Below are 26,845 nucleotides of genomic sequence, written 5' to 3'. Positions count from 1 at the left end.
TTGAATTGCGGCCAACCGTTGAAGAGTGAATTCACCTGAACCGAAATTTACCCTCGTCTTTCGGCGTGTCCCGGGAGCCTGGGGTTTATTTTATTTAATTTAATTTTTTTTGTTTGTTTTTCCCTCCGCGCTCTTAGCTACTCGTCACATTTCTTGCAGTTTCTTCAACATTATTGGAAATGCGTTCACCAAGATTGAAACTAGTAGACACAAATACCAAAAAAAAAAAAAAAAAAATGTGATGGAAGTGATTGAATGCCAAGGCGAAATAATTGCTCCACAAAACAAAAAAAAAAAAATGAAACAAATGTTCTCGCCTTTTGATCAGTTGGAAGGCGTTCCACGCGCAATCGGATGAGGACGCAGCGACAGCGCCTCCCTCCTTATCTGTGAAAATCTTTCGGGTGGCCCGTGATGCGAGAAATCATTTTACACCCCAGGTTTAGTCTCCTGCATTGGCGGGTCCCTAAAATAAGCACACCGGGGACTTGTATGGCTAACATTCACTTAAGCCATCGGCGACTTGAGAGGCAATAAAGTGACTTCATCTCGCCGGTCTTTCAGTCTTTTGAAACGTTACCAGACCAAATCGGGGACGTGAAACAGCGGATTCATTCTGTTGCAGCCTTGGAGGCTGCGGAGGTCCTACGGTGCCAAACTGGTCGAATCTTCAGAGAGAATCAGAATCGTTTTATTCGCCGAGTCATTTTTCAACTACACGGAAATTGCTTTGGTTGACGGAGTTAAACTGATATTACAAACATTTTTTTTTCAATCCTTGTAGGTCTCAGCCCACTGGCAACCTGCCTATTTTTATTCTATTCTCGTCATCGCTATCGCTACTCTGTCTATGTTGTTGTTGTTGTTTATTTTCGCTTGTCTTCGGTTGCCATTCTTTTCCTTGCTGTTGTTGTTGTTCTCTCTACTGTCTTTTTATGTGCGGATGTCTTTTGCTTTTTCTATTTGCCTTCTAATTGTCTGTCTATTTAGATCTATATCCATATTTATTGACTTATAACTGTTGTGACAAAAGAATTTCCCAGATGGGGATCAATAAAGTTTATCTTATCTAATGTAACAGGCGTTGAATAAGTGAAAAATAAAAGCGAGATCAGGGCGATCGTGGCTGGTTGTGCAAAATAGCAAGTCGCGTAAAGCAGTACGAGGTCGTGCATTAGAGGGGCGTTATTGATGAGGCGGGACGCCGATGGGAAGAAAGCGATTTTGTGGCGGATCGTTTTGGTCCTGATGGACCGCAACCTCCTGCTCCTGCCAGAGAGGAGTGGTTGGAAAAGCTCATGTCACCCAGGATCTTGCCTGAAGGTGGTCCTGGAGGTGTACAGGTCATGTGGAGAAGGTAGACTACCGTCTCCGCAGATCGGATGAAACGCTACGATCTTGCCCTCGTCTCCGGCGCCGGCGGCGGCGAACCGGATGGTGACGGAGGAGGCGAGGATGGACTCGGTGTAGAAGTGCACCAGCATCGTCTTTGGCAGGTTAAACTTCTTTAACCGCCTCAGGAAGAACATCCTCTGCTGCGCTTTGCTTGTGAGGGAGCTGATGCCGGGAGATGATTGTTCCCAGGAAGCGTCAGGACTCCACGGTACCAGCTGGGGAGTCCCTCAGGATGAGGATGAGGGAGGGCCAGGCCGGGTTCACCGTGAAGTCAAAGTTAGAGAAAAAAAACAATCCATTGCCCGGTTAGGGAAAGAAGTTCAACTCAGTAGAGTCGTAAAAAAATCCGCACGCAGAAAAATGCTCTAAAACGAAGATTTTTTTTTTTCCGTATAACAGAAAAGACAAGTTTCGAGCAAAAAATAGGCTCTTCCTCAGATGCTTAGACACACATATCATCGATACACAAGTCCACCAACATCTCCGCGGTCTTCAGAGCGTCTGTCGCTAAGTGGTGGATCTCCCATCTGTAGGCGGCCTCGTCCCCACCAAAGATGATTATTGGCTATTTATATACTTTCGCGACGGCCGATCGCCGGCGTGTTTCCGTCAGAGTCGACGACGCAAGATCCCGGTCAGAGGCTCGAACAGCCGGAGTCATGAAACCGCAACCTCTATCTGCAAAGTGACTTCCCAGTAAAACTGACCATCAATCTTATTTTGACCCGGTTAAGTGACAAAACTCCGCGGTCCCCCGTGCACCGCAGTGACAATGCGCACGGCCCGGTTTGATTATTTACCGCCGCTCTCAGAATAATCTGCAGCCTTTGATCCATGCATTATTCAAGATAAGTGATGGCCTCGCAGATGAAAGCTAACAGCTGGAACCGAGAAGAGGCTCCGTCTAATTTTGTTATAAATGGATATATTAAGTTAGGCCCGGTGCAGGTGTATTCTGTCCCATTTCATATTTCGGTCAATTTCCGACAGCAAGCGCGGAAGTTGTAAATTGCGCTCGCCCGATACAAACGGGTAAGCGATGGCTCGGGCCGACGCTTTCCCGTTAAATGACGCACATTAATGACGCGGCAGACGGAGTGGTTTGATCAACGTTGACAAGAAGAATTAGCGACCGCGACGTCGTGATCGTGGAAGAACCGGAGCTACTCATGCGTTCATTGTTTTCCTCATCCTCCGGGGTGGAACTTACTGTAACTGACATAAAGACAACTGACATTTTCCCTCACAGAGAGATTTACAAAGTATTTATGGAGAAACGCTTTGGACGTCGCGCACGTACAAGAGGCGAAGGACGCTCCCTTCATTCCGAAGAATTGTTGAACCCCACGCGTCGTCCGTATGAATCCGACGGTCTCATTTGCCGCCGTTTTTATAGCTATTTGATACGTAACTGAAGTTAATCAAGCGTGGGACAAACCCTTGCGGTAAATTCAATTTCGCAAATATTGCGCGTTTTATCGTCGCACATCAAGCTACTGTTTTAAGAACAGAAAGCCATCGGGCCACTGTAAACCGTCAATAATTGTCCCGGCTAGCCGAGTGCCAGTAATTTTAGATTAACAGTAAATGAAATGATTAAATGAAACGTCGGCTTGTGTTGTCAATTAATAATAAAAAATGATAGACTCTATGTGATTAAAAATTCTAAAATCAATGGAAGCAAATAACTAACAGTGAAAGAATCATGTAAACCGAGCACGCATTTGGAATTGGTTTGTTCCAGCGGCCGGACTGATGTGATAGATTGTGAGAGGCTCAGATCTGCGGCCGGCGAGTTGCAAAGTCCAACGGCGTCGCCCCGATTCTTCCGGATGTGATGCACGGGAAAAAAAACGTTGGAGGTCTGGCCGAGGATCAAAGCACAGCCGCTGAGCTAAACGGTGAAATAATTCAAAAGTACGGACGGTAAAATCTTCAAACCTTAAAATATAATCGGTAAATATATATCATTTTGGCGGGGGTTGGCGTTCAATTTCGTCATAGTTTGCAAAAGCAGGGCAAGATTTTAAAACGTGTAAAGAGGTGAAAACGCTTCTGACGCAACCTCCTCCACGACAAATAGCGATATCGCAGCAGAGAGCCTGGGCCCGGATCCGGCCTTAAAAGTCGTCGACCGATCAAAACAACAATAACGTTTGCTCTTTGTTAATAGTTTCCTCTCAGATCTCAGAACTCTGATGTTGATGAGGTGAAAATTCGAGATTTTTTTGACGGATAGTCAGATATAATACAGATTAAGATCAATGACATTGCATTGGTATTGTATGAGGAAGTCTGGAGTGGCAGAGAAGTATGTTAAACTGGTGCAGGACATGTATGCTCGCTGTGAGACACTGGTACGGTGTGCTGTAGGGGTAACAGAGAATTTCAAGGTGGAGGTGGGACTCCATCAGGGATCAGCTCTGAGCACCTTCTTGTTCGCAATGGTGATGGACAGGCTGACAGATGAGGTTAGATAGGAATCCCCATGGACCATGATGTTTGCGGATGACATTGTGATCTGTAGTGAGAGCAGACAACAGGTAGAGGAACATCTAGAGAGGTGGAGGTATGCTCTGGAAAGGAGAGGAATGAAAGTTAGTCGCAGCAAGACAGAACATATGTGTGCGAATGAGAGGATACAGAGAGTGGAGATCAAGAAGTTGGAGGATTTCAGGTACTTAGGGTCAACAGTCCAGAGCGTAGGAGAGTGTGGAAAAGAGGTGAAGAGACGGGTCCAAGCAGGTTGGAATGGGTGGAGAAAAGTGTCAGGGGTACTATGTGATGGAAGACTTTCAGCCAGAATAAAAGGAAAGGTGTACAAGACAGTGGTGAGACCAGCGATGATGTTTGGACTAGAAACTGTTCCAATGACCAAAAGACAGCAGGCAGAACTAGAGCTTGCAGAGATGAAGATGTTGAGGTTCTCTTTGGGAGTGACCAGGATGGAGAGGATCAGGAATGAGTCTATCAGACGAACAGCACATGTTAGATGTTTTGGAGAGAAGGTCAGAGAAGCCAGACTGAGATGGTTGGGTCATGGACAGAGGAGGGATAGAGAATATATTGGTAGGCGGATGCTGGAATTGGAGCTGCCAGGCAAGAGGTCTGGCGGAAGACCAAAGAGAAGATTTATGGACGTCGTGAGAGAGGATATGAAGGTAGTTGGTGTGAGAGAGGAGGATACAGAGAATAGAGTTAGATGGAGAAAGTTGACTCGCTGTGGCGACACCTGAAAGGGAAAAGCCCAAAGAAGAAGAAGAAGATCAATGACATTGCATAGATATGGGCGTAGATATTACGAAAGGAACAAATCGAAAACAAGAATATTTTACACCCGGGGTCGGGTGCTCGGTCATAAGCGACGCCCACCGACGTTTTTCGCCGCGAGCGAACGGACCTGAAAGGTTTCCCCGCAGTTTCTGCGTTGACGAGAACGCAAACGGGCCAATCGCACACGCTCGGATCTGCGGCGCCATTCGGCGTGCGACTGATCAGCTTCTAACTGGATCAAATGAAGTTTACGCAAGTGCTTTCAAAACCCCCGAATTTTATATTCCCTTCCGTCGCCGCTTTATTTTCCTTCAATTTCTTCCTCATTGTGATGGGGTGGAGGGGGGGAGGAGGAGGCCTCCGCTTTGACTTTTGTTTTTGTTTTATTTTTCCTTTCAACGCCGGACAAAAATCTACATCCATTAATGTTAAACTACCCTTGTGATGGAGCATCACACATGGTTTGTTGTTCAGGCAACACAAAGTTGATCATTCAAGGCTATACTAATGACAAATGGAATTATGTTTAACAAAATCCCTATCGCTGGCGGCGGTGCAAAGGCCTTCGAGTAAATTCGCAATTTAAGGATCTAACATTGCCCTTGAATTGTTTAGGCACAACTGGGATGGAAGGAGGAATTAATTTCAGATATTACCAAACAGCAGGGCACACAGCTCCCAAGGCGCCCAACACACACACACACACACACACACACAGTCTTTCATTCCTGGTTTTAAAAAAATAAATAAATAAACTAAAATAAACAGGGGATTTAGAAAGAACACAGATGATTCAATCTTTATCTGGAGAACGCCGCGGTGAAATGCTACGTTTCCACGGGATCTTCGTCCCTCGAAGGACAACGGCGGAATGAAAGGACACATCTGAGGCGTCTCGTGCGAAACACCCAAACACATTCCTCCACGCTCGCAACATAAAAAGGTGCTCATCAACATATCAAAGCTGCCGCACCTCCTGCTCAACATCACAAATGCCAGCCGTGGAAACAAATAAGACCACGCCACGGAGCAGACTTTACATCCGGCTCCTATGTGTTTACATATCGAGGTGACGGCATCTCCAGAGTTGCAGCTGCGCTAACGTCGGCACGCTAGGCATCCCGATGCGCGGCTAACGGCTCCTCTCAACAACCGTATCGCGCCGGAGGAACATATCGCAGGGGGGGAAGGTTCGCTGTGAGGAATGTGATTTTAAAAAGTGAAAAAGGATATATTTATACACACAAACACACACGCGGGTTTTCGGCGGCGTCGTGCCGCTGTGCTGAACATACATTTGCTTCATTGAGTTACCCTACAATTTAAGGGAGATTGGTTGATTTTTATGTCTTCGCGTCACCTGCTGTCCAAATAACGCAGAGTAAACAAATGTTTCCAAACCTTTTCTCGATTGGTCTGACCTTCCTTTGGTTGATCCCATGAGGCTGCAAGCCTGCTTTCTCTTCTGTGCGAGCAGAGGAGGATGGACTCCTGGGGTGATACCGACCGCATCCATTTGCGCTTACATGAACAGAAACATTCGGCGAAGGCAAACGTTTACAAATTCACCGTCATCCGTCGTGCGCCGCAACTACAATATTAGCATCGCTTGCTGCGGCGACAATTTCTCGTTCACATTTACTGCACGATGAGAAAAAATAGCACGGCACACAAGTGTGTGTTATACTCAGAGGTATAGCGTGGCTAATTTCATTAGCAATTTTGTGGACTTGCCTATTGTGCATTTTGGAATAGACCTACCGTAATGTCCAGACTATTGAGCGCACCTGAACACGAGCCGCATCGGCTTAAAACGAACAAATAAATCTATGTTTACGTATCGAGGTCGCAGTCGTCTAGAAGCCGCAGGAGTCCATGTTGTAACGTGAGACATTTACACGGAAACTTTGAATTAAATACATATCGGTAACATTCGCAGATACGTACCGGAAATATTTTTTTTCACCGATGAAATGCTTTTTTTCACTGATGAAAAAGATGAATAATAAATAAGACAAGGATACAAGGATATAATACAAACCTACTAGCAGTACCTTTTGCTCGCTCGAAGCGATCTCAGGCAAAACTGTTCTCAGTTCTACTACCTCAGTGGTGGAACAAACTTCCGGAAGCAACAAGACAAGCATCATCTCTCTCAACCTTCAAGAAACAGGTAAAAACGTTTCTCTTTCAGGACTTTTTACTGCGCTGATGCCCCAGATCAGGTTAGGCAGCAAGTTAGGCTATGCAGTGTGTGTGTACGTTTGTGTGTCTCTGTCCAAAAAACAAAAAACAAAAAAAAACCTCACTAACCCAAGCTTACTGTTCTGTATATTTCCTGTGCATCTTGTATTTGCAAGTGTTATTTGCAGTCCTTATGTCCTCTATTGTAAGTCGCTTTGGATAAAAGCGTCTGCCAAATGTAATGTAATGTAATGTAATGTAATGTAAAAAGGAAAAGTCCATCTATCCGTCCATTTTCCTCCCACGCAACAAAAAAAAAACCTTAAAGTCGTCTTCTTCGCTTTCGGAATCGAACGCTCTCAGAATTTCACGGTCATTTCGTCGGTCCTAAATGTTTCCACGGCGTGAAGTTTCGTTACCCCCCCCAAAAAAATCCATAAATTAGCCGCATCCTTGTTTAAGCCACCGTGAAAAAAGTAGCGGCTTATTGTACAGAAATTACAGTAGGCACTTTTAAACAAGGGCTTAGTGATGCGTTGCCATTTCCAGACGTCATAAGCTGAATATGTCACTAAAATATTCCGAAAACCAAAATCAGAATGGACAAATACTCAAGAGATGTCACCAGATCTGATCCTACAAGGGCTGCAACCGGTGGCCTCGGACCTCTATGTGGCCGGCCAGGGAACGCAGCTTTCCGGCCCATCAGAAACTGGACAGCGCATTGGTTTTTCTACGCCGAGCCATGAATTCTAATGAGGAGAACAAGCTGGGAGCATTGAAATCACACCAAAAAATGTAGTTAGATAAGAATGACTCAGCTGATGCACCACTGAATTTCTGAAACTGAAGATGAAAAAACAAGTGGGTCCCTGGCCACATCCCAAGGAACCCTTGGGCTTCAATTGCAAGAAAAAGGCAACAGTCATTATACAGTGTAAGCTGGCTTTGCCCGGAGAAAGCTGCTGACAGAAGAGACTTCTAATGACTAAGAAAAGGACCACCATCCTACAAAAACAGTGAATTTCACCCAGAAATGCAACCGCTGTGTAATTAAAACTTGAAATCAGAGCCGTACCTTTGTTTTCTGTGCGATACTGCGTTGAGGCGGCACACTATGAACTCATATTTAATCAAACCTACTGAATACAGAGCATGACGACAGGTTATACGCGCGTTCACGTGAAATACGCCGCATTCTGTGCGATCATTCTCAGCCACGCCGGCCAATTTACAAGTTAACTTGTACCATCTCCGGCACGCTCACAAATTACTGATACAACGGCGTCAAAATATGACAAGAACATTGGTAGAACAGGATTATTTATGTATGATCCAGCCTTTGCACCATCGCCATGAATGTCCACGGATCGTAGCAACCGCCTCGCTGCATATTGCGACGATATTTTAGTCATAATGATGTCTGCTTTGCAAAATATAGCTGTAATTAAAATGGGAGCTGATTCCTCTTTCGAGGAATCAAGGCTGTGGGTTAATTAGGCCGCCGTTTTCTTTCTACTGTGAAACTCGTCACAAGCGGGAATCTGCGATAAACAAGTCGTGTTGCCGCTCGCTACCAATACACTCCGTGCGATATCTCCAAATTTTGCTCCGAGATTGAATTTCCCTTTATTTTTTTTGTGGATGAAGCCGTCCATATGAATGTGGTAAGCATTGACAAATCAAGAATATACGCCGTCAACTCGAGCCCGAACGAATCAACACCCTCCTGCGGCGAGAGAAGCATTTTTCAAGCCGATAAAACCTGTCATATAATTCGCACTTAGAGAGAAGGGTCATGGTAAAAAAATAAAAAATAAAAAAATAAAAATAAAAAATAAAAAAAACTTAAAAAAAAAATATCAATCAATCAGACTCGACGCAAAAAAAACTAGAATGACACCAATTTAAATGAAATTCTCTTGTCTCAGGCTGAGCCGGGCTTGAAAAGGCCAGTCACAAGAGGGTTTAAATAGATATCTTTTTAACTGGCCATCATTCTGTCCTGCCTCACCTCTCTCTGGGGGACTTGTCACATTTACAACATGTAGTAATTTTCTCAGCTGTCAAAGTCTGCTCCTACCAAGCCATGTTCCACAACCTAGCCTGTCAACTTCAAATTCCAATATGGTGAAATGCCAGTGTGTGAGCGCGTGCGCGCGCGCGCGTGTGTGTGTGTGTGTGTGTGTGTCTATGCAATCAATCCCCTGTTTAGTACACTTTCTTTGAGAAACGACTTTGGAATTAGAAGGAGATTTAATGCCTTTGACTCTGTCCGTGATTAATATGTATGTGTGTGTTCTGTAGAGGTCCTGACAGAGGTGACACAGCAAAGTAGGTCACGACAGGGGTTAGTTAGGCATTAGCGCCCGTCAGCGACGGGACGGCGGAGCCAAGACACCGACGCCGCTTTCTCCCTCTCATTCACAATCACAGCGACACAGACAGGTGTTTTCTGAAACCCCGTGGCACGCTGTCATGGATCCCAGCCAACGGGCCGTGACACACACGGAGGTCAGAGTCTGGAACGGCCCGACGTGTCCGGCCTGTCTTTTGCTTTTCGACACACACACACACACACACACGGGATGACGCTTGCGTAAGACATGGAGGGCTGGGGGGGGGGGGGGGTTGACCCGCGTGAACCCCAACGGTTTGCCCTTGCTATTGATTTAAATCAAAGAAAGACATTCTGAACTTATTTGCGCTTTTCTTTGTGGGCTCGGAGTGATTTTTAGTGGCATCTATCTAAGCCGATCGCTTTCGCCCGGCCTTTGTGCACGTCGGAGTTGACTTACGGATATCTATCTCATTACTACGGTCCACATGAAAACATAATGATCCGGGCTGTTTCTGTTGTCCGCCGCATCACTCAACTCCTTTTTTTTTTTTTTTTTTGATGTTCCGAGTCTCTTCGGTTTCTCTCCTCAGAACGTCCGGGATAATTACTGGAGTAAAAAGACTCACTATCAGAGCAGATTAACAACATCTCACTCGGCTGAACTCCTCACTCCCTTTTATCTCCTCAAATGCAGAAGAAGAGAAGACAAGTTACGCAACTCCCACCTTAGGGACCCAGCCGACTTTCCACCCAACTTCTGTTTGCCTCGACATGTCTGAGGCGTCTCCGAGTCCTCCGCTATTTGATGTGGGTGTTTGAAGCCGCCATGCAACCGGGGCAAGATGGATGTGCCTGTTGTTCGCAACTTGTGCCGCTTTGCTGTTTTCCCTCAAGGAGCGTGTTTCAAAGCATGGCAAATTTGGACCTTTCCTGGTTCTACTTTTAACACCTTTTCAAATCACAGAGCCAAAGCGGCGTATAGCTTTTCCTCTCGCCTTTCTCTTTCATCATTCCTCCAAAGAACCCCCTTACATTTAGCGGGACTTGACACCGTTGCCCTCCCCTCCGCTGAAGTCTCATTCGAATGAAATTCATTGGAGTTTTAGCCGCGTTATTGAAAGAACAGTTAACGTCTCACTCCAACAGAGCGTTATATTTTGCCACAATTAGAGCCCGGTAGAAATAAATAACATCTTCACATCAAAAAAAAAAAAAAAAATGCGGCCTTGTTCATGATTACGTTTCCCACACTTGATGCAAAATAACCGAAGGCTACAATTTGAGGTTGTTATTCAATCCCGAGTCTCAAATATATATATATATATATATATATATGAGACAGATACTCGTTTTTATATTTCAATGATAACAAATACAGAATTTTCCCTTAACATATCATAACAGTGCACTTTGAGGATTAAATTCCCTCCCATCTCAAGGAATAAAAAGACATCTGGAGAAACTGAAAATAAGCAATGCTGAGCTCAGGCTGCAGTTTGGTAGCTTCACATCAGTGATACTGCGCCCCGAAAGCCTCGCCTCTGTAATATTTGCGGTTCACGCCTGAAAACATTTGGACACGCCCAGATCAAGTCTTCAAAGAACTGTCTGGAGCGCTTCTCTCGTCTGAATGGCTGCGTGATGATTTGGGCCATTTTTATGCATCTATTTAATTTTTTTTTTCGCTCCCTCGCGCTCACAACAACACCGGCTGTAAGGAGCGCTGGGATGTGGATATTTAAATCTGGTTATAATCTATGATTTGTAATCATTTTTTTTTCCCCCCTTAGATTATAAGCCCTCTTGGGAATCTCGCAGTCAGAGAAGTGGCGGCACTACTTTGACTTTGGACCTTCGACCCACTGAGAAAGAACGAAAAGCCAAATCCGGGACGTGGGTCCGATGAAATCGCAAAATCTAGTTTGCTTTTCACAAACGCTTCTCTTTATCGCACCCGCACTACTCATATTTCGATGGCGATATTCGCACGGCTCCGTGCACAGCTCCGTCCGCCGCGCTGTGGCTCCAGACACAAATTGGTACGGCTCCAGTTAAGCTCCCTTGAGCATTTTTGCAAGCTTTTATTTTTAAATAAATAAAGAAATACGCAGCCGGTCTTCCCATCCGATCCCCGGCTGCGTGCTCGTGCCCTGATTTACCCTGCGTGTGGGCTATCTGGCGTATATACTTGCACACGTCAAAAGACATTTGGTTAGCGGCGAAGCAATTTTTTTTTTTTTTTTTTTTTTTTTGATCAACAAGTTCCGATAGAAAATGAAAAGCCACGGGCAGCCAGCCTCCTTCCCCGAGGAGACCAAAGAAGAGAGACACAGAAAAGATGTGTCAGAGTAGGAACTTTGTGAGCCACAGTGTTAAGGAGCACCACTGCAAGCTGAACTGTCAGTACATTCACACGCTTTCTCTTCCACGGCTCTAATAAGGTAGTCATGAAAATTCAGTCTTTTCTTAACTCAGCGAGTACCGTTAGGTTATCCGCACACTGTCCGTGGTGTCTGGTTACGCATAATCAATCCGTGCTTAACCAATAAATTCCACGAAGAGAAAAACAAGTAACCCATTTTAATTGTTTTCACCGGTTTCGACGCGGGTAACTCATGCCGAAACACCCCGTCTCCGGCGTTAAAAAACTACCTCCTTCCTCCGATGCGGTGTAAAATGCGCAATTCGTATCTTTTCCCCGAGTCCGAGTCTGAAAAGTAGTTAGGTCTCCGAAATAAAACACACTGGAGATTGATTTCCAGCAGCCCTGCAGGTGCAGCGCGCCGTCCGGCCCCAGCACAGACAGGGGATGTTTTGCCAAATGCTGCACTTGTGTTGTCGAGTCGTAAACAGATCTTGAAGCGCATACATTTCCTACCGCATTGATGGCGGGGGGACGTGTTTGGCATCAGGATTTGAAAATATTTGCAGCCTTGATTTACATTTGCCAGTCCGAGGCAACAGGATTATCCGAAGATCTCACACACACACACACACACATCATGCGTATACTGTATATACAGTATCTTCTTCTTTTTCATCCCTTTAGATCACCTGATTCCATCCAACTCCTCTCACACCTTCCTGTCCTCTCCGTCCTTCTACCCAGATATTCACTATGCTGTAAATTCAGTGTATGTTCTTTAAAAATATATACCGTATATAGAGAGGGGGAGAATATGCATTGTATGTGCAGTGTATCGCAGGGGAGGCCAGGCTTTTTGGCTGCAGGGCTACATTTAGTTTTTCAAACCGAGCGGCCGGCCGGAGTACGAAGTACAAGATGTATTTGAAGTCTGTGAAGCTTCTCGGTCCTCCAGGTCGTGGCTAATCCTCGTTTCACCTCTCCTCCGAAAAGGCTTCTCCAGCCGAAGAGGCCTTTCGGTGAAACATCTTCAAGAGAAAAAAAAAAAAAAAAAGTCCAGCTTCCGCGAGATTTCACAAGGCTGGATTTGAAGTCCAATTCTATTTTCCTACTTTTGAATTCACTGATGATACATTTTTACATTTCAGGGGTGCTGCTGCCGCTCGGCCTTTTCCTCCAGTGCATCACGGTGCATCTTGTGGAAAGTCTCAGGAAAAGCTTGGGGGGATCCTGGGTGGTCCGGCTCTGAGCTTCGGGTTCCTCAAAGAAGAAGATCCAGGGGACAGCCACGTCGTCCAGGTGGACGGAGCTGTCGGATTACCGCTAGCTAGCTAGCTAGCAAGGGCTCTTCCTCCCACCTGAGTCGAGGGGCGCGAGCTGTCTGTCGATTTTGCGCATATCATAGACAACTCGCTCGTCGCGTCGTCGCCGCAGACTGGCGAATAAAGCTAAGTCAGCTGAGTTAGCTGCTAGCGTAGCATCAGTAGCGACTCAATCCGTAGATGATGGCTGGTTAGCATTGTTAGCATGCTAACGTCGTACTTCTTCGCGGCATCGCTTTCCTTGCCGATGACACACGGTTGTCAATCTCTTAAAATGTTTTTTAAAGTCATTAAAAAAAAAAAAAAGGGGTGAAACCACGACAATCTGTATCCGCTTTCCGACGTTTCGCCGTTGATGCTGCGGTGCGGCGTGACGCACGTGTGAAATCAGGTCGAGCAAAGAAGAAAAACTTGACATTAGAAAAGATCCGCTGTAGATGTGCGGCGCCATCCGGTGGCGCTCTACAGGAACGCCGGCGGAACGTGAAACCCGTCCTGCAAATATAACTGGTAACACTCAACTCCCCTCGGATGTGTGTGTGAGCCATTCGGTACAAAAGGGGCGGAAAGAGACAAACACACACACACATACACACAGAGAGAGAAATGTGCATCATCATACAAAGCTCTCCAAAAATAACTACAAGCTGGGAATGCAGTGGTTTTGACTTTCTGCCATCAAAACATTCTCACACCGGATGAGAAGAGCCTTTCAAACACGCCCTCGGGTGATGTGCCGTTGTATTTGCAACGCTTCCTGATGTATGGTTTTAATTCATCAATATGAAAGATTTAGTTGCCGTTGGAATCATTACCTATGTCTCCATCTACTAATTACTCATCCGAATGATAGTTTCTTCTATTAGTGCATTGCAGGAGGACCAAAAAAAAAAAAAAAAAAAAAAAAAAAGCAAGCGGGGAGTGCTACCTTTGATTGGTAATCAATGTAAAAGGTAAATAAAACCACGGATGCAAAGCGATATCCTGCTTCATCTGGCTCTGACCACGCAGTCTTTATTAGTAATAGTCTTATAGTGCATGAACTCCATCTAAATTTGGCCCGCGCTGCAGAAGGCACGCTAAGATGATTGGGGAAAACAGCTGCTACGGATGATAAGGGACGTGCCAAAAACATATATAAACTTTTACCGGAGCATTTTCCCCCCCAGAATAAGTGCTATATCATATTAAAGACCTCCGTGTTTTTTCATGTTATTCTATGTGATTACTAGCCAAGCTAGATCGCGTCCATATTAATCTGTGTGAGGAGACACCGCAGGCAGCGACCCCAGCAACAAGCTTTAAATATCTTCCGGCGTGATAATTATGAAATCTGCGCCTCAGCAGCTCAGTGAGCGACGCGTTTGACAAAACATCCGAGAATTACCATCGGGATATTTCTTTTAAAACGACACGAGGTTAAATGAGATGCCGTTGTTTTTTTTTTGTTGTTCTCGTTGTTGTTAAAATGTACTTCCCATGAACTGTTTCTCAGTTTGCATTCTGCATGGGATAAAGGAAGAAGCCAAACAGCGGACGATTCTCATGAGTTATTACATTCACAAACAGCTTGATCTTGAAGGCGCCACTAGAGGCCGCTAATATGCACGTTTGTTCTCTAATCTACAGGATGTGAGCAGAGCATAGCATATGGTGTTTGTCTAACACCACGTGAACCGTGCCTTTCAGGACATTACACAGCAGGGGCGGAATTGGGTATCGCGCTGGGTGACTGCCTTCTCAACTTTATCTGATCTCTGCTTTCAGTCCCCACTCAGTAAATGACTTAATGCCACTCTGGTCCAGATCAACATACTTACAGGTCAGGGTGTTAATGAAAGGACCTTAGTGTTTTGCGTGAAGGCTGACAAAGGACAGGTGGAGGTGGAGAGTTATAAAGGGGAAAGGTAGCCAAGTAGAGATGTTCTCTCTACCTCGATAGCCCAATAGACCTGGGCCCTTTTCATCTCCAACCACCAGCTGCTCTGCTGCGCCGAGGCCTGAGACACCAGGTAAGTGTGCTTCTCCGTATGCCCTTAAGATTTCGACGTTTCAAATTTATGTGTATGATAATCAGGATGAAAGTAAAGAGTCGCTCAGGCAAATCTGGTATTCGACCAGTCGGCCGTGCCAAGGAGGCCTGGCCGGCCGCCAAGAGGGATTCACGAGCGAGCGAGCGAGCGAGCGAGCTAGCGGCGGGCCGGACAGAGTGCTCTACCCATGCCGTAATGCCTGGCACAGGTGCATCGTGAAAATGATTCAATTTCAATCCAATAATCTGCCATACGCTACAAGGCGTCCGCCGACGGTCTATACGGTTTCCAAATGACTGCTTAATGTATTTTCACCTTGAAACGGGCAGCTTAACGCCGAATATCCATCCGAGCGGGCTTTAAGTAACGCCATTAATAACCATTCCGCGCTCTCGGAGAAATCCGTCCGGCTCTCGGGTCGGCGAGGAGCCCGAGCGGGAGCGCAAGGTGGGGAAGACCTTGAGCGCACGTTAAAAGTAGGAGCGGCTACCGAGGCAGATGACGAGAGCTCACCTGGCGGCGAAGGTGAAGCCGGAGCCGTCGAAAATGAAATCACAGACGCCGCGTTTTGAAACGCGACCGGAGGGGTTTGCGGGTACGTTTCATGGAAGATCTACATCGGGGTCCGATCGGATGCAGTTTAACGACGAGCGTACGAGGAAAAACACCGCGAGTGGAAGAAAGTAAAACGGCACGGGCGTTGAAAACCGATCTCATTTGGAAGAATCTTAAATAAAATAGTGGCAAACCCGTAGACTGGATCTGCCTGTACTTACCGTGATCCTAAGTCTAAGCAGTTCTGGTGCAGTGGTTTGTTCTACATACCAGCTTGCGTTCTGGGAACAGCCAGTAATCCTGAACCAACAACCTGCGGAGTCTGCGAGCTGCGTTCGTACGAGGACAGAGGCTCTAATTTTGGATCTGGGATCTCAACCTTCAGGGTGATTAATGCACATGCAATACATCTATTTTTTTTTTTTTTTTTTTTTAAATCAGCTCAGAACTGGTAGCTCCAAGTACTGGAGTCGGACTGTTCGGTCCTCCTTCCGAAATACAAGAGCAACATTTCGGATCGTTCACGAGAGCAAAACTGTCTGCGCGATCTTGACTTTTGGAAAATGGCTCCTTTGGCCGAAATGCCTCCTCGCTAGCTTCTCGGTGAGAGACCGACAGATGCGGCACCTCCGTTTTCTGCGGGGTTTAATTCGACCCGGAGGTGAGAGCGGGACGTTCTGCCGTCGGCGGCGCCGCCGTTTCTCCTGAGTAAGAACGAGCTAATCCAGAGAGGAATGAGTTGTGGGAAGTTGTCAACTAGACATCTACCGTTTTAGCTCAGTCATACTTTACGGGGCTGCTGTACTGCTCCCAAAACGTCCCTCAGGATCAGCCTCACCCATCAAGGTTAATTCAAACTGAGTAAAAGATAGATGAGAAGAAGTCGGTATGCAAGAGCCACGACTCTCTGATTATTATGTTCAGCAGCAGGACGACAGCCAAAGACAGGGAGGCTGCCGTTGGTCAAAGGACGGCGCTAAAGCCAAAGCAGAAGTCCTTCAAATGAGGATTTCTCTCGCAGATTTGTCAGGCCATCTGTCAAAGCACAAAGGATGTGTTCCAGATTCCTTCCAGCCGGGACCTCTGATGTGATACCGCACGGGTGCGACCATCAATAATTGCGGTTGACGACTTTTCCGTCTCAGAATTATCCCACGCTAAATGAGATAAAAGGGAAAAAAAAAACCCTCTTCTCGCGTTAATCACGCAGCTTTGCAGAACTCAAAGTGAGAGGCAAACATAGCTGCTACATGAATGTAGTTGCAGGTAAACACCTTGTTAGTATTCTCTGCATCAAAACACCAGAAGGGTCTTTGACAGAATGGCTGGCTGAGTTTCATCACTGTCGAGAAGATCAGAGAGACGCGGCTATCAGAGAGAATACTCGACAGAAAGAATTACATAACTGCTGTTTTTGTTATAATTATAAATGTATGGGAGTCCTGTTTTTTTAAAAAAAAAAAAAAAAAAAAAAAAAGATGAATGACTCTAAAAGACAGCATTAAACACTGGAACGTCGGAGATATTAAGGATATTAAGAGCCGAGCGGGATTAATGAATGAGCAAAGTTCGAATCGGGATTCCAGCATTCGTTCTCTCCGGCAGGATGTATCACCATAGTAACCTGCGCAGACCTACGTGCTCCAGATCCCAAACTATCACAGTTCATTCAGAAAATGAAACTAAAGCACAAAAAGCTTCGTCTGGCAGAGACCGGAATGGGCCGCGGTGACGTAACTGTCTCACAGGTGCGATCCCGCCCTAAGTATCGGAGCTACGACTGTTAAAATGAGCAGGAATCCCATCTTCTACGCTACAGGTCTCCATTCTATGGCCAGGGCACCATGGGCGGCGTCCATGCTGTTACTGCTGGTGATCTTCTCTCCGGGGGTGGCCTCTGCACCGACCCAGCATCTGTGCGGCTCCAGCCTGGTGGACGCCCTGTACTTCGTGTGCGGAGAGCGGGGCTTCTTCTACACCCCCAAGCGGCCGAGTAAGCGTGACCTCGAACACCTGCTCGGTGAGTTCGCGTAAACTCTTGAAAGCGTGTTATTTTTATTTCTAGAAAAAAAAAAAAAAGGAAAAACAAGGTCTAATTGATTGGGAGGCGTGGGGGGGGGGGGGGGGGGGGGGGGGGGGGGGGTCAGAAAGAATCAACATGTTCTCCGCAACCCCTGCGGCGACTACAACTGGCGTTCGAAGTTTCGACTCGCTCTAATGAGGATGAGAATTATGGATGCTGGCTGGGGGACGACGAAAAAACACGGGGAGAACGCGCTGGATTTGTTTTGTCCGAAGCCATCATTAAGGATACAAAACCGGCGGCCTCGTTTAAATTCTCAGGTTTTGGTTTCCCCTTTGCTTGGATGCTTTGAGCGGCGAGGATTTGACAAAACCTCCAAATTCTTTATGACTTTACGCGCGGCGCTTTGAATCCAGCACGTTGCGCGCCTCCTTTGTCGGAGCTCTATCATATCTCCTCTCGGACTAGACTGACAAGACTAAAAGGATTGCGGAGATCAGATTACCTAGCCATTAAGTCTCCATTAAAATGTGAAGTCTAAATGCTGGCCTAAGGTTTTCACAGCGGGCAGGAATTAACGCGGGGCTATGGGAACTTTCCTCACTTTAAAGGTTTCCTGCCTAAGATGACGCGTAGAGAACAGCTGTGGAGGGCCTTTTCCGTTGGAGACGAGCCCAAGGTGAAGAGAGGCATCGTGGAGCAGTGCTGCCACAACCCCTGCAGCATTTACCACCTGGAGAGCTACTGCGACTGAGCCGCCGCGCCGCGCCGCGACCCGCACCACTTCGCTAGCGTAAAAAGGTCAAATCCTCGGCCGTACGTGTGATGGCTACATCTTAAAAAAATGAAAACAAATAAAGTTTCATGACCCATAACCAAAGGCCGCCCTGTGTAAGAGAAGTCCATTTGTATTGTGGTTTGGTTAGAACGTCGCTCCAACATCAGGCTGCAATCCTTGACTGCACTCTACTGGCTGAGGACAGACATAGCCAGTAAGCGTTGGGCCTAAAGTAAAAGCTTTTTTTTTTTCCTCATCTAAAATGGAAATAAAAGGTCAGTAATGATTCCTGTGTTAAAACATGGCTTTATTTAAAAAGAAAAATATACACAACTATCCCCAAACAAGTAGCTCAAACTCGGGTGTAGATGTTCGGACGCACATTAAGACTCATCTCCTTCTTTTTCAGGCTACATAGATTGTTTCTGGACATTAAATCACCCAAGATTTTCACCTGTTGTTGTACAAACACACACACACATACTCAGACACACACGCGTTAAAATCCACTCCGCAAATGCTCTACCACACAATTATATAGCGTTAATTAGAACTTCGTGTTACTGACGAGATAAATATTTTAAATCCAGACCGAAACACCTGCAGGTGAGAAGCATCGTAAAGTTCATCATCTCCGCGCTTGTCTGGTGTTTTGTAGCAGACGAACTGGTTTAGACATGATTTCCTGACAAAAAAAAAAAAAAAAAAGAAAGAAAAATAAACGAAAGAAAGCGCGTCTGTCTGTCGCGTCTGTTATCGGACGGGTCGCCGGCTAAGAGGCTAACGCGAGGGGGTCGAGTCAGCGCTAACCTTCTTGGAGCGGGTCCGAGCTCTCAGCCTGCCGGTTCTCCTTGTCGTGCTGGAAAGCCTTGCTGGGGTCGAACCTGCGCCGGGCGCCGGGCACTTTGGCCTTCAGCTGCTCCAGGTCGCTCTTCTGCCGGCCGACTTGGGAGCGGAGCTTGAGCACTTCCTGCACACGGGTCGGGATTATAGCGTTTCCGAGCGCGAATTCGCTGGCCGGGATGGAAAGCGCGGGCGCGTTTTACCTGCTTCAAGTGAACGTTCTCATCCTTCAGCTTCATCACGTGCTTGATCTTCTGCCTCTGGTTCTGGTGACCCAGCAGGCAAGCGTAGGCGTTGGACAGCTTGTTCAGCTCCTCCTGGTTTGCTCCGTTTTCGTTGAGCAGCGCCGCTCGCTCCGCCGCAAAGGAGTTGAGCTGTTCCTGTGGATGCGGTCGTCGCGGACGTTTAGATTCACGGTTTCGCTCCCAAAAAAAATGAATTGCGTGGACGAATACGAAGGCGCGTCACAGTATTTTAAAGTTCTTCTGGCAAAACAAGGTGCATATATTCACAACATTAGCATGACGCTAAGGGTCATGACTCTCCTTGCTCGATGAATAAAAAGAAGTGTTTTTTTTTGTCGGAAAAGCCATTTATTTCCCTGAGATGAAACAATGAAAAGGGGCTAAATAGCCGGGCCGTTTATTTGGCCTGAACGCAGCGGTTCCTCCGTGCGTCGCCCACGTGCCATTAGCGGTTGCGGTGAAAGTGCGTTTTCGCGTGTGACTGACCTGGAAGGGCCTGACTTTGGCAAACAGCTCTTCGTACCGTAGCTTCCAGTGTTCTGTCTCCGAACTTTGGGAGCTTGAGAGCAAAAGGACAAAAAAGAGAAGTTATCGGCAAAATATAAACACAGCCATTTTGAAGAGCAGAAAATAAAGGAACCCACCTCGTCTCTTGCGCTTGGCATATCTGCCGTTGCAGCTCCTGTCGCTGCTCCTCCATCTCCCACTGAAGAGTCACCTTTTCCTGAGCGAGAACCTCCACCCGCTGCTGCAGAGCCTCGGCGTCTCGCTGCCGCGCTACCATCTCGTAGCGCAGAGCCTGGCTCCGCTCCTCCACCAGTGCTAATTGGGCCTGAAGGCTGGCGCCCGCTTGCTCGGCTTCATCCAGACGAGACTGAAAACGACTTTGGTCTTGATCTGCCTTGTCGAGTTGATGTTGGAGGGCGAGCCTGGAATTCTCTGCGAGCTCTAATTGAGACAGAAGACCCTGCCTCTCCTTCCCTAATCCCTCCAGCTCAGCCTGTAGTCGGAGAACCTCGGACACGACCTGCTGGTGGCCTCTCTTTTCGACATGGAGCGCCTCCCTCTCCTCCTGCAGGGCCGTCTGAAGCTTAACTCTCTCCTCTCTTTCTTCCAGTAGTCGCAGCATGACGTCCTCCTTCGCCCGCCTGACCTCCTCCAGCGCTTTCTGGGCCTTCTCCGTCTCCTCCCGGAGCTGAGAATCACTCTGACTCCTCTGCTCGGCGATTTGCCCGAGCGCCGCCTCTTTCTGGCTTCTCTGAAGCCGAAGCTCGTCTCGCAGCTGAAGGATCAGGGCGGCTCGGCTCGCCTCCGCCGCCTCCGTCTCCTCCTCTTGCCGGGCGAGGCGGGCCTGCACCTCCAGCAGCGTCCTGTCGGGTCGAGGAAAGAAAAACAGAAAAATGTCTGGACCTGGCGGCGCTGTCGGGGTGGAGAGCTCAGGTGGGAGGCTCACCGTGCCGTCTCCTCCCTGGTCTTCTGCTCCGCGGCCTGACTCCTCTGACCCTCCTCCAACCTCTCCTTCATCGTCCTCAGCTCCTCCTCTTTCTGTTCAACGGCTCGGTCCGCATCCTCCTCCATCCGCTGCTTCGCTCTCTCCACCTCCGCTTCCAAGTGTTTCCATCTTTCCTCTGCGCCCCTCAGGGCCTCCTGGGTGCTGAGAGGCGGGAGAGAACATTTGTGAAGACTCCCGAGATCAAAAAAAAAAAAAAAAAAAACGACAAACATTCAGCATTGCAGCTCTGTAACAAAGTCTCGGCTGAGTGAGTTTGCACGGGCGTCTTGAAGTTCTCTAAACTCTCCAGACTCTCTGAGCGTGGCTAAAGCCTCCTCGTCCTTGGCATCACTATCCTTTACACACACACACACACACACACACACACACACACACAGACAACTGGAAAAAGAGAATTCTACGGTCTCTAACACTCCGTTTACTCGACATAGAACAGAAACAGCAGGGTTTCTTCAAATGAAGGCAAACTGGATTCAGCCCTAAATCTTGAATATTATAAAAAAAAAAAAAAAAAAAGAAGAGGAAGAAGAAGAAGAATGCAAAATAAAGGCCTTGTTTTTCCAATTAATGGCTGAAGTGAAGCTCCACAAGTGAGCACAGACTGGAACTGGAGAATGAATCACTTTCCACGCCGGATAAAATCCCGCGCTGCCCAGAGAAGATAAGTAAGCGGGCAGAAAATCCCGCCGTGTGGATTATCCACCTGGCCATCTTCATCTCTGGTAAAGACCACGATCTACTGCGTCTACTATCTGACCGCTCACCTGTCCAAAAGCGTCCCGGTATCGCGCAGCTGCTCGGAAAGCGCGGCGTTTTCCTCCCGCAGCCTCTGGAGGGCCTCTTGATCCTTCCCCGCCACCTCCTGTCTGCTCTGATCCTGCTCCTCCAGAAGAGCAAGCTCACCCAGCACCTCCTCCATCTCCTCTTTCAGCTGTCTCAGACGCTCCTCCGAGTCCTGCTTCTCCTGCTCCAGCAGCACAGACAAAGAGTCTACAAGTGCCTGTGGGAAGAACAGAGGAGGATATTTTAGATATTTTTCCAGGAGCGATTTTATCCCCCAACGAAAGGACACATCGCGGCATTTCAAAACCTTCTCTTTCATCAGTTCCTCAGTCAGCTCGACATGTTTTTGTTCCAGCTGAATCTGCCTCTTTTTTTCTTCTCTTTTGGCCTCCTTCAGCAGGCTGAGCTCCGTCTTCAACTCCTCCACTCTTCTGAAGCCCTCCTCTTGAGTCTTGCCTGAAAAAGGAAAAACAAAATAAATATTCCATGAACTATCAGCGTATTATTTTTAGAACTGAAATGACTGACTCGAGGCGGACGTACTTCTCTCCTCCTCTGAGAAGAGGCACCTCTGCTCCAGATGAGCCACCCTCTCATCCAGCTCCCTCTCCGTCCTCCTGAGCACCTCCCTCAGCCTGGCCAGCTCGGCCTCCTGCTGGCAAACCGTCGCTTGAGAGTCCTTAAGTTTTCGCCCGGTGAGACTCGTTTGCTCCTCAAGGTCGCTCAGCGACATCTGTGAGGACTGAAGCTCCAGCCGCTGCCCGTTTAACCTCCTCTCCGCCTCCAAAACAGCCTCGCCGGACGCCTGGAGCTCCTGCTGGTATTTTCGGGCCTCCCCCTCTTTTTGCCTCAGCGTCGTCTCGGTGTTTTCAAGGTCGGCGGTGACTTTTTGGAGCTCGGTCTCCAGTCGCCTGCAGCGACGTGACAAACAAGTGATGCTTTTTTGCTGTCGAGGTCTGTGACGGATCGAGGTTAAACGGTCTCTTACTTTAGCTGCGCCGCTTGGGAACCCGCGACACCGCTCTCCTTTGTCTTCTCCAGGAGCTGCAGTTGGAGATCCTGCAAACCCACACAGCGGTCAGTCCTCCGACTGTCACAAATATAAACCTGAAACTTTCCAATGGCCTACCTGTATCTGATCATTGGCCGTGTCCAGGTATTCTTGCAGAACTCTGATCTCCTCCCTCAGCTCCCTTATGACCCCTTGGAAAGGAGATGAATGGAACGGTAAAATATGTACACACACTTATTTATCAGACCTCTGAAAAATTCTTAGAATCATCCCGAGATTGTAGAAATGGCAGAAACTCACCTTGCAGTCTGACATTCTCACTCTCAATCTCTTCGTTCTGACTTCTGGTCGCCTGCTGGAGGTCCTCTGGAAGAGGAACCAGTGTGTAAAAACACACAGATGCCATGAAATACGCACAAACAAAATTAAAGAGTATTTAACTGAAATGTATTTTATTTTAGTTTGTACATTTTTAAATGTGAACATTTGGGGACCTTGTAACATCTAAATAAAATGTGTTAAAATATTTTTGCCGCTCTTCATAAAAGACTGCACGTGCCAGTAAAAAGATGACAGCATTCTTGGTTTATTGCCAGTGGATCATTTAAGTGCGGCTTTTTTTCTCTTCCACAAAAAAAAGGACTCCATAAAGGAGGACTCAAATAGACGAGAGTATTTTGCTTAAAACCTTCAACCCAACGTCTGTTTTTTTTGTAGTTCAAAATGTTTTCTTTCGTGCAGAAATGCCATTTCGTTTTCTCTGCAGTTGTAGACTGACTTAAAAAAAAAATGCAACACATATTTTGTTTATCCATAGCATTAAGGCAAAAAAAAAAAAAAAAAAAAGGAGGTAGAAAACCATTTAAAATATCAAAAGGGTTGTGTGGCTCCCGCTGTTTTCTTTACTTTGGGGAAACGAGTCCAAATGGCTCTTTGAGTCGTAAAGGTCGCTGACCCCTGGTCTTGTCGGTTCAGTCTTACCCAAATCTTTATTTCTGTCCTTCAGAGTCTTGACCGTGTCGCTCGCAGCGCGGAGATCTGCCCCGAGCACCCGAAGCTGGGCCTCAGTGTTGATCTGCAACACACTTATTTCCTGGGTGATCAAAAAAGAACAAGGAAAATGAGCATCACTTAGACCAAAATGTCCTATTAACTACAGAAAGGAGGGAAACCCCGTACAAAGGTCGCACCTTGTTCTTGCCGTCCAAATTGCTCCTGGCCTCCATCAGCTCCATCGTGAGCGAGTTGATCCTCTTTTTAGTTTTATCAGCAGAGACCTGGATGCATCCAAACATCAACACTGTAACCCCACAAGAGGGAGAGGCCAAAATTTTCAGGGCAAGTTTTGGATATCTTAAGTAATATACCTTTTTAAATCATTTTTCCTACAATCAGAGGTTTACAAAAAGCTTGAATGTACAGTTTTGACCATTTGGATTAGTAGCATCAGTTTGAGCTGGTGCCTATCGTCCTCACACAGCGTTTTGTGCGAACGCTCAGATGAGAACAAGTGTCTTCATAAAAAAGGAAGAATCACATGAAAGACCAAGGGAGCCAAAAAAAAAAAAAAAAAAAAAAGCCTTGTCATAAATAAACTCAATCAAGCCAAATAAAGCATGAAAACCAAGTGAACCTTGTTTTTCAGGAACTCGTTGACTTTCTTGAGCTCAGTTTGCTCTCTCTCGAGGGTGGTGACATTGGCTGTGAGGCCCGTCTTCTCCCTGACGGCGGCGAGAAGCTTGGCCTCCGCCTTTCGGAGCTCCTCCTCCAAAAACAGCAAGCGTCGATCCTGCTCCCCTCGCTGCTGGACCAGCGACCGTATCTGAGAAGAAACAACGCTGCCGTTGTGAAGTCTCGCAGACGATCTGGAGCTGCTGCAAGTTGGTCGATCCCGCGGCTGCAGGGAATTCATTTCCGAACACGCTCTGAGCGAGAGTACCTCATTCTCCAAAAGTCTCAGATGCTTTCTCTCCACAGTCATAGCATTCTTCTTCTCCTTTTTCACACTTGACCCCTCGACCTGCGAAATAAAGAGTGTCGTCAGAGCTTATGCCCCGTGTATTGGACACATATCCACCGGAGATTTTTTACAGGGAGCATTAAGGGTGTAAACGGATGTAAAAATATTAGCAGGGGTTTGATCTGAACGTAGCGATGCATCACACTGAAGAAATGCAAGGTGTGCATTACCGAGGAGCCAGAATATGTACATGGACAGGTGAAGAAGCAACCTACCAGACCATCTACTGATGCGGTCCTCCGGACAGGTGACACCAGGGCACTATTCGTGGGCGATGGAGGTGGCAGCACTGGAGACACAAGGTTTTTTGTTTGTTTGTTTGTTTGTTTAGAAGTTTATTAGGACAGTGTACAATTACATTAAGCACAGAGGCAGAGATGTTTGTACCAGATTGTAGCTCATAGCTAATTTCCATCTGTAGTCCTGGATGAGGCGAGGTGTTTATGTCTTTAAGACCGGTGTTTCTGACTACTTATTTACACCCCCCCCCCCCCCCCCCCCCCCCCCGTCCATTTACCAACCTGCCTTGAGGCTCTTGAATCGATCGGATTTGTTGAAGGACGCGGCCCCCTTCGGGTCCCCGGTTTTCACGTCGTAGGATCCCGGCGGAGGGGCACAACCTTGGGTGAGAGAGGCGGTGATGCGGTTATTCGACAGTGCCAAATGTCATGCTAAAGCTAGTCATTTCGCCAGCTAAGCGATGAAATAGCTTGTCTCTTGTGGCTGGGTACCGTTCTCCGGTAAGTGCGAAGATTCAGAACTATTCAGTTTTCGGAAATGAAGGGATTTATGACAAAGAAATTAGACAAGCCCGCCCTTGTTGTTGCTAATCCCCCCGTAGCCGCAACTAACCATGAACTGACTGGCGGAGAACCTTCCGCTAGCTACTCTGTTCGAACCGGCACTTACCGACGTGTTCGTTAAACCTCTTCAAAGGAGCTCTTGAAAAAGACATTTTTGTTTTTAAATAAAATCCGCCTTTTGTTTGTGACGAGCTTAACCCAGAGCAAGCTGCAGAGCAGCTCCCGACGAGACAGCAGACGTTTCGCCGCTGAAAATTTCAAAACACGTCATAAAAATATTTCCGCATCTTCGACCAATGGGCGAGCCAGAGTCTATGACGTCACCATAGGGGGCGGGGACATCTTCGCTGCTATCTTCTTCTTGTCTGTTCTTTTTCCGCTTGGAAACTTCTTGTCTTCTTTCCCTCCATGCATCAACATATCTGGTCTTCCTCTGGACCTCCTTCAACCTTCGCAACCTGTACAAAATTGCTCAAATCATCTGAGAGTGACTTTATTTCCAGAGCATCTAACCTGTGCTCATTCCCAATGAGAGGAACATCTTCATCTTTGCTGCCTCCCATATTCTCCTCAGTGTCTCCAAACCAGACACCAAGGGTGCTCTCACCTCCATCATCTCTTTTTTATCACCCCTGACAGTTCTCTCCACCCGCTCCGATCTGCTTGCACATTTCTCCACCTCTTCTGGATCCTTTACGTTGTTCCTCCAACCTTCTCCATCTCCACTCCCTGCAGCCTCACTGTTCCACTGAGGTCCCTCTCATTATCACACATTCTCTCTTTCTTCATTCTTCTGGTGTAAACTTTGCAATTGACGTAATGTGCATGTCATATATTCTAACAGGTGTGTGTGTGTGTGTGTGTGTGTGTGTGTGTGTGTGTGTGTGCGCACGGGTTGGGCCACTGTGACACACAGCCATTCAAACAGTCTTTTGTTTTCAGTTAAAGATTTTTTTTTTATTTCATGGAAATACAACATAACTCCAAATCCTTTGCAGGACCATTGTTGTACATTTCGTATTCTGTTTTTTTTTCTCCATTTTTTTTAGTACTTCAAAACATGGGCACTTGTACAACCAATATCATAAACAAAGTCTCATGTCACAAATGGAGTCGTTGATGACAATAAATTACACTTTCCATGCTAAAGTTTTTTTGTTTTTTTTTTCCAGATGATACATTGGTACCTTCATTGTTACTAGATTAACCTTTAAATGAATGATAGGTAAGAGTTAAATAAATATGATAAAAATACACTGAAATTACAAAAGAAACTTTCTTCATTCAAAACAGCTTATAGGGCTGTTTTTGCGGAGGTTACTGCTTCTTCATCACTCATTTGTCTTTGTTCGTATTA

General features: G+C 46.8%; 2 protein-coding genes across 3 annotated transcripts; one reads left to right on the top strand and one right to left on the bottom strand.

Moving 5' to 3' along the window:
* The first annotated feature begins 14,559 nt into the window (after positions 1–14,559).
* Positions 14,560–18,555, top strand: insb (preproinsulin b). Of its 2 annotated transcripts, XM_086139220.1 has the most exons (3): positions 14,560–14,892; positions 17,288–17,488; positions 18,103–18,555. In XM_086139220.1, exons 2-3 carry the CDS (start codon positions 17,299–17,301, stop codon positions 18,243–18,245), a joined length of 333 nt encoding a protein of 110 aa, XP_085995346.1. In that variant the 5' UTR covers positions 14,560–14,892; positions 17,288–17,298; the 3' UTR covers positions 18,246–18,555. The 2 variants fall into 2 exon arrangements, with proteins under 2 accessions (XP_085995346.1, XP_085995347.1); XM_086139221.1 differs by lacking the exon at positions 14,560–14,892 and having other exon boundaries at positions 17,270–17,488.
* hmmr (hyaluronan-mediated motility receptor (RHAMM)) lies at positions 18,556–25,740 on the bottom strand. Its single transcript, XM_086139219.1, has 19 exons — positions 25,595–25,740; positions 25,207–25,305; positions 24,901–24,974; positions 24,605–24,685; positions 24,299–24,487; positions 23,856–23,942; positions 23,647–23,758; positions 22,966–23,031; positions 22,783–22,856; positions 22,642–22,712; positions 22,197–22,564; positions 21,961–22,109; positions 21,635–21,870; positions 20,811–21,011; positions 20,002–20,727; positions 19,844–19,916; positions 19,316–19,492; positions 19,080–19,239; positions 18,556–18,954 (listed from the first exon to the last, which is right to left on the bottom strand). Exons 1-19 carry the CDS (start codon positions 25,638–25,640, stop codon positions 18,941–18,943), a joined length of 3,003 nt encoding a protein of 1,000 aa, XP_085995345.1. The 5' UTR covers positions 25,641–25,740; the 3' UTR covers positions 18,556–18,940.
* Between the last annotated feature and the right edge of the window lie 1,105 nt (positions 25,741–26,845).

The sequence above is a fragment of the Fistularia commersonii genome, chromosome 31 (genome assembly GCF_037954325.1).
Source record: "Fistularia commersonii isolate RoL2024-O1a breed Wild chromosome 31, RoL_Fcom_v1.0, whole genome shotgun sequence".
Classification (NCBI taxonomy): Eukaryota; Metazoa; Chordata; class Actinopteri; order Syngnathiformes; family Fistulariidae; genus Fistularia; species Fistularia commersonii.
This window is presented reverse-complemented; position numbering and strand designations above follow the sequence as displayed.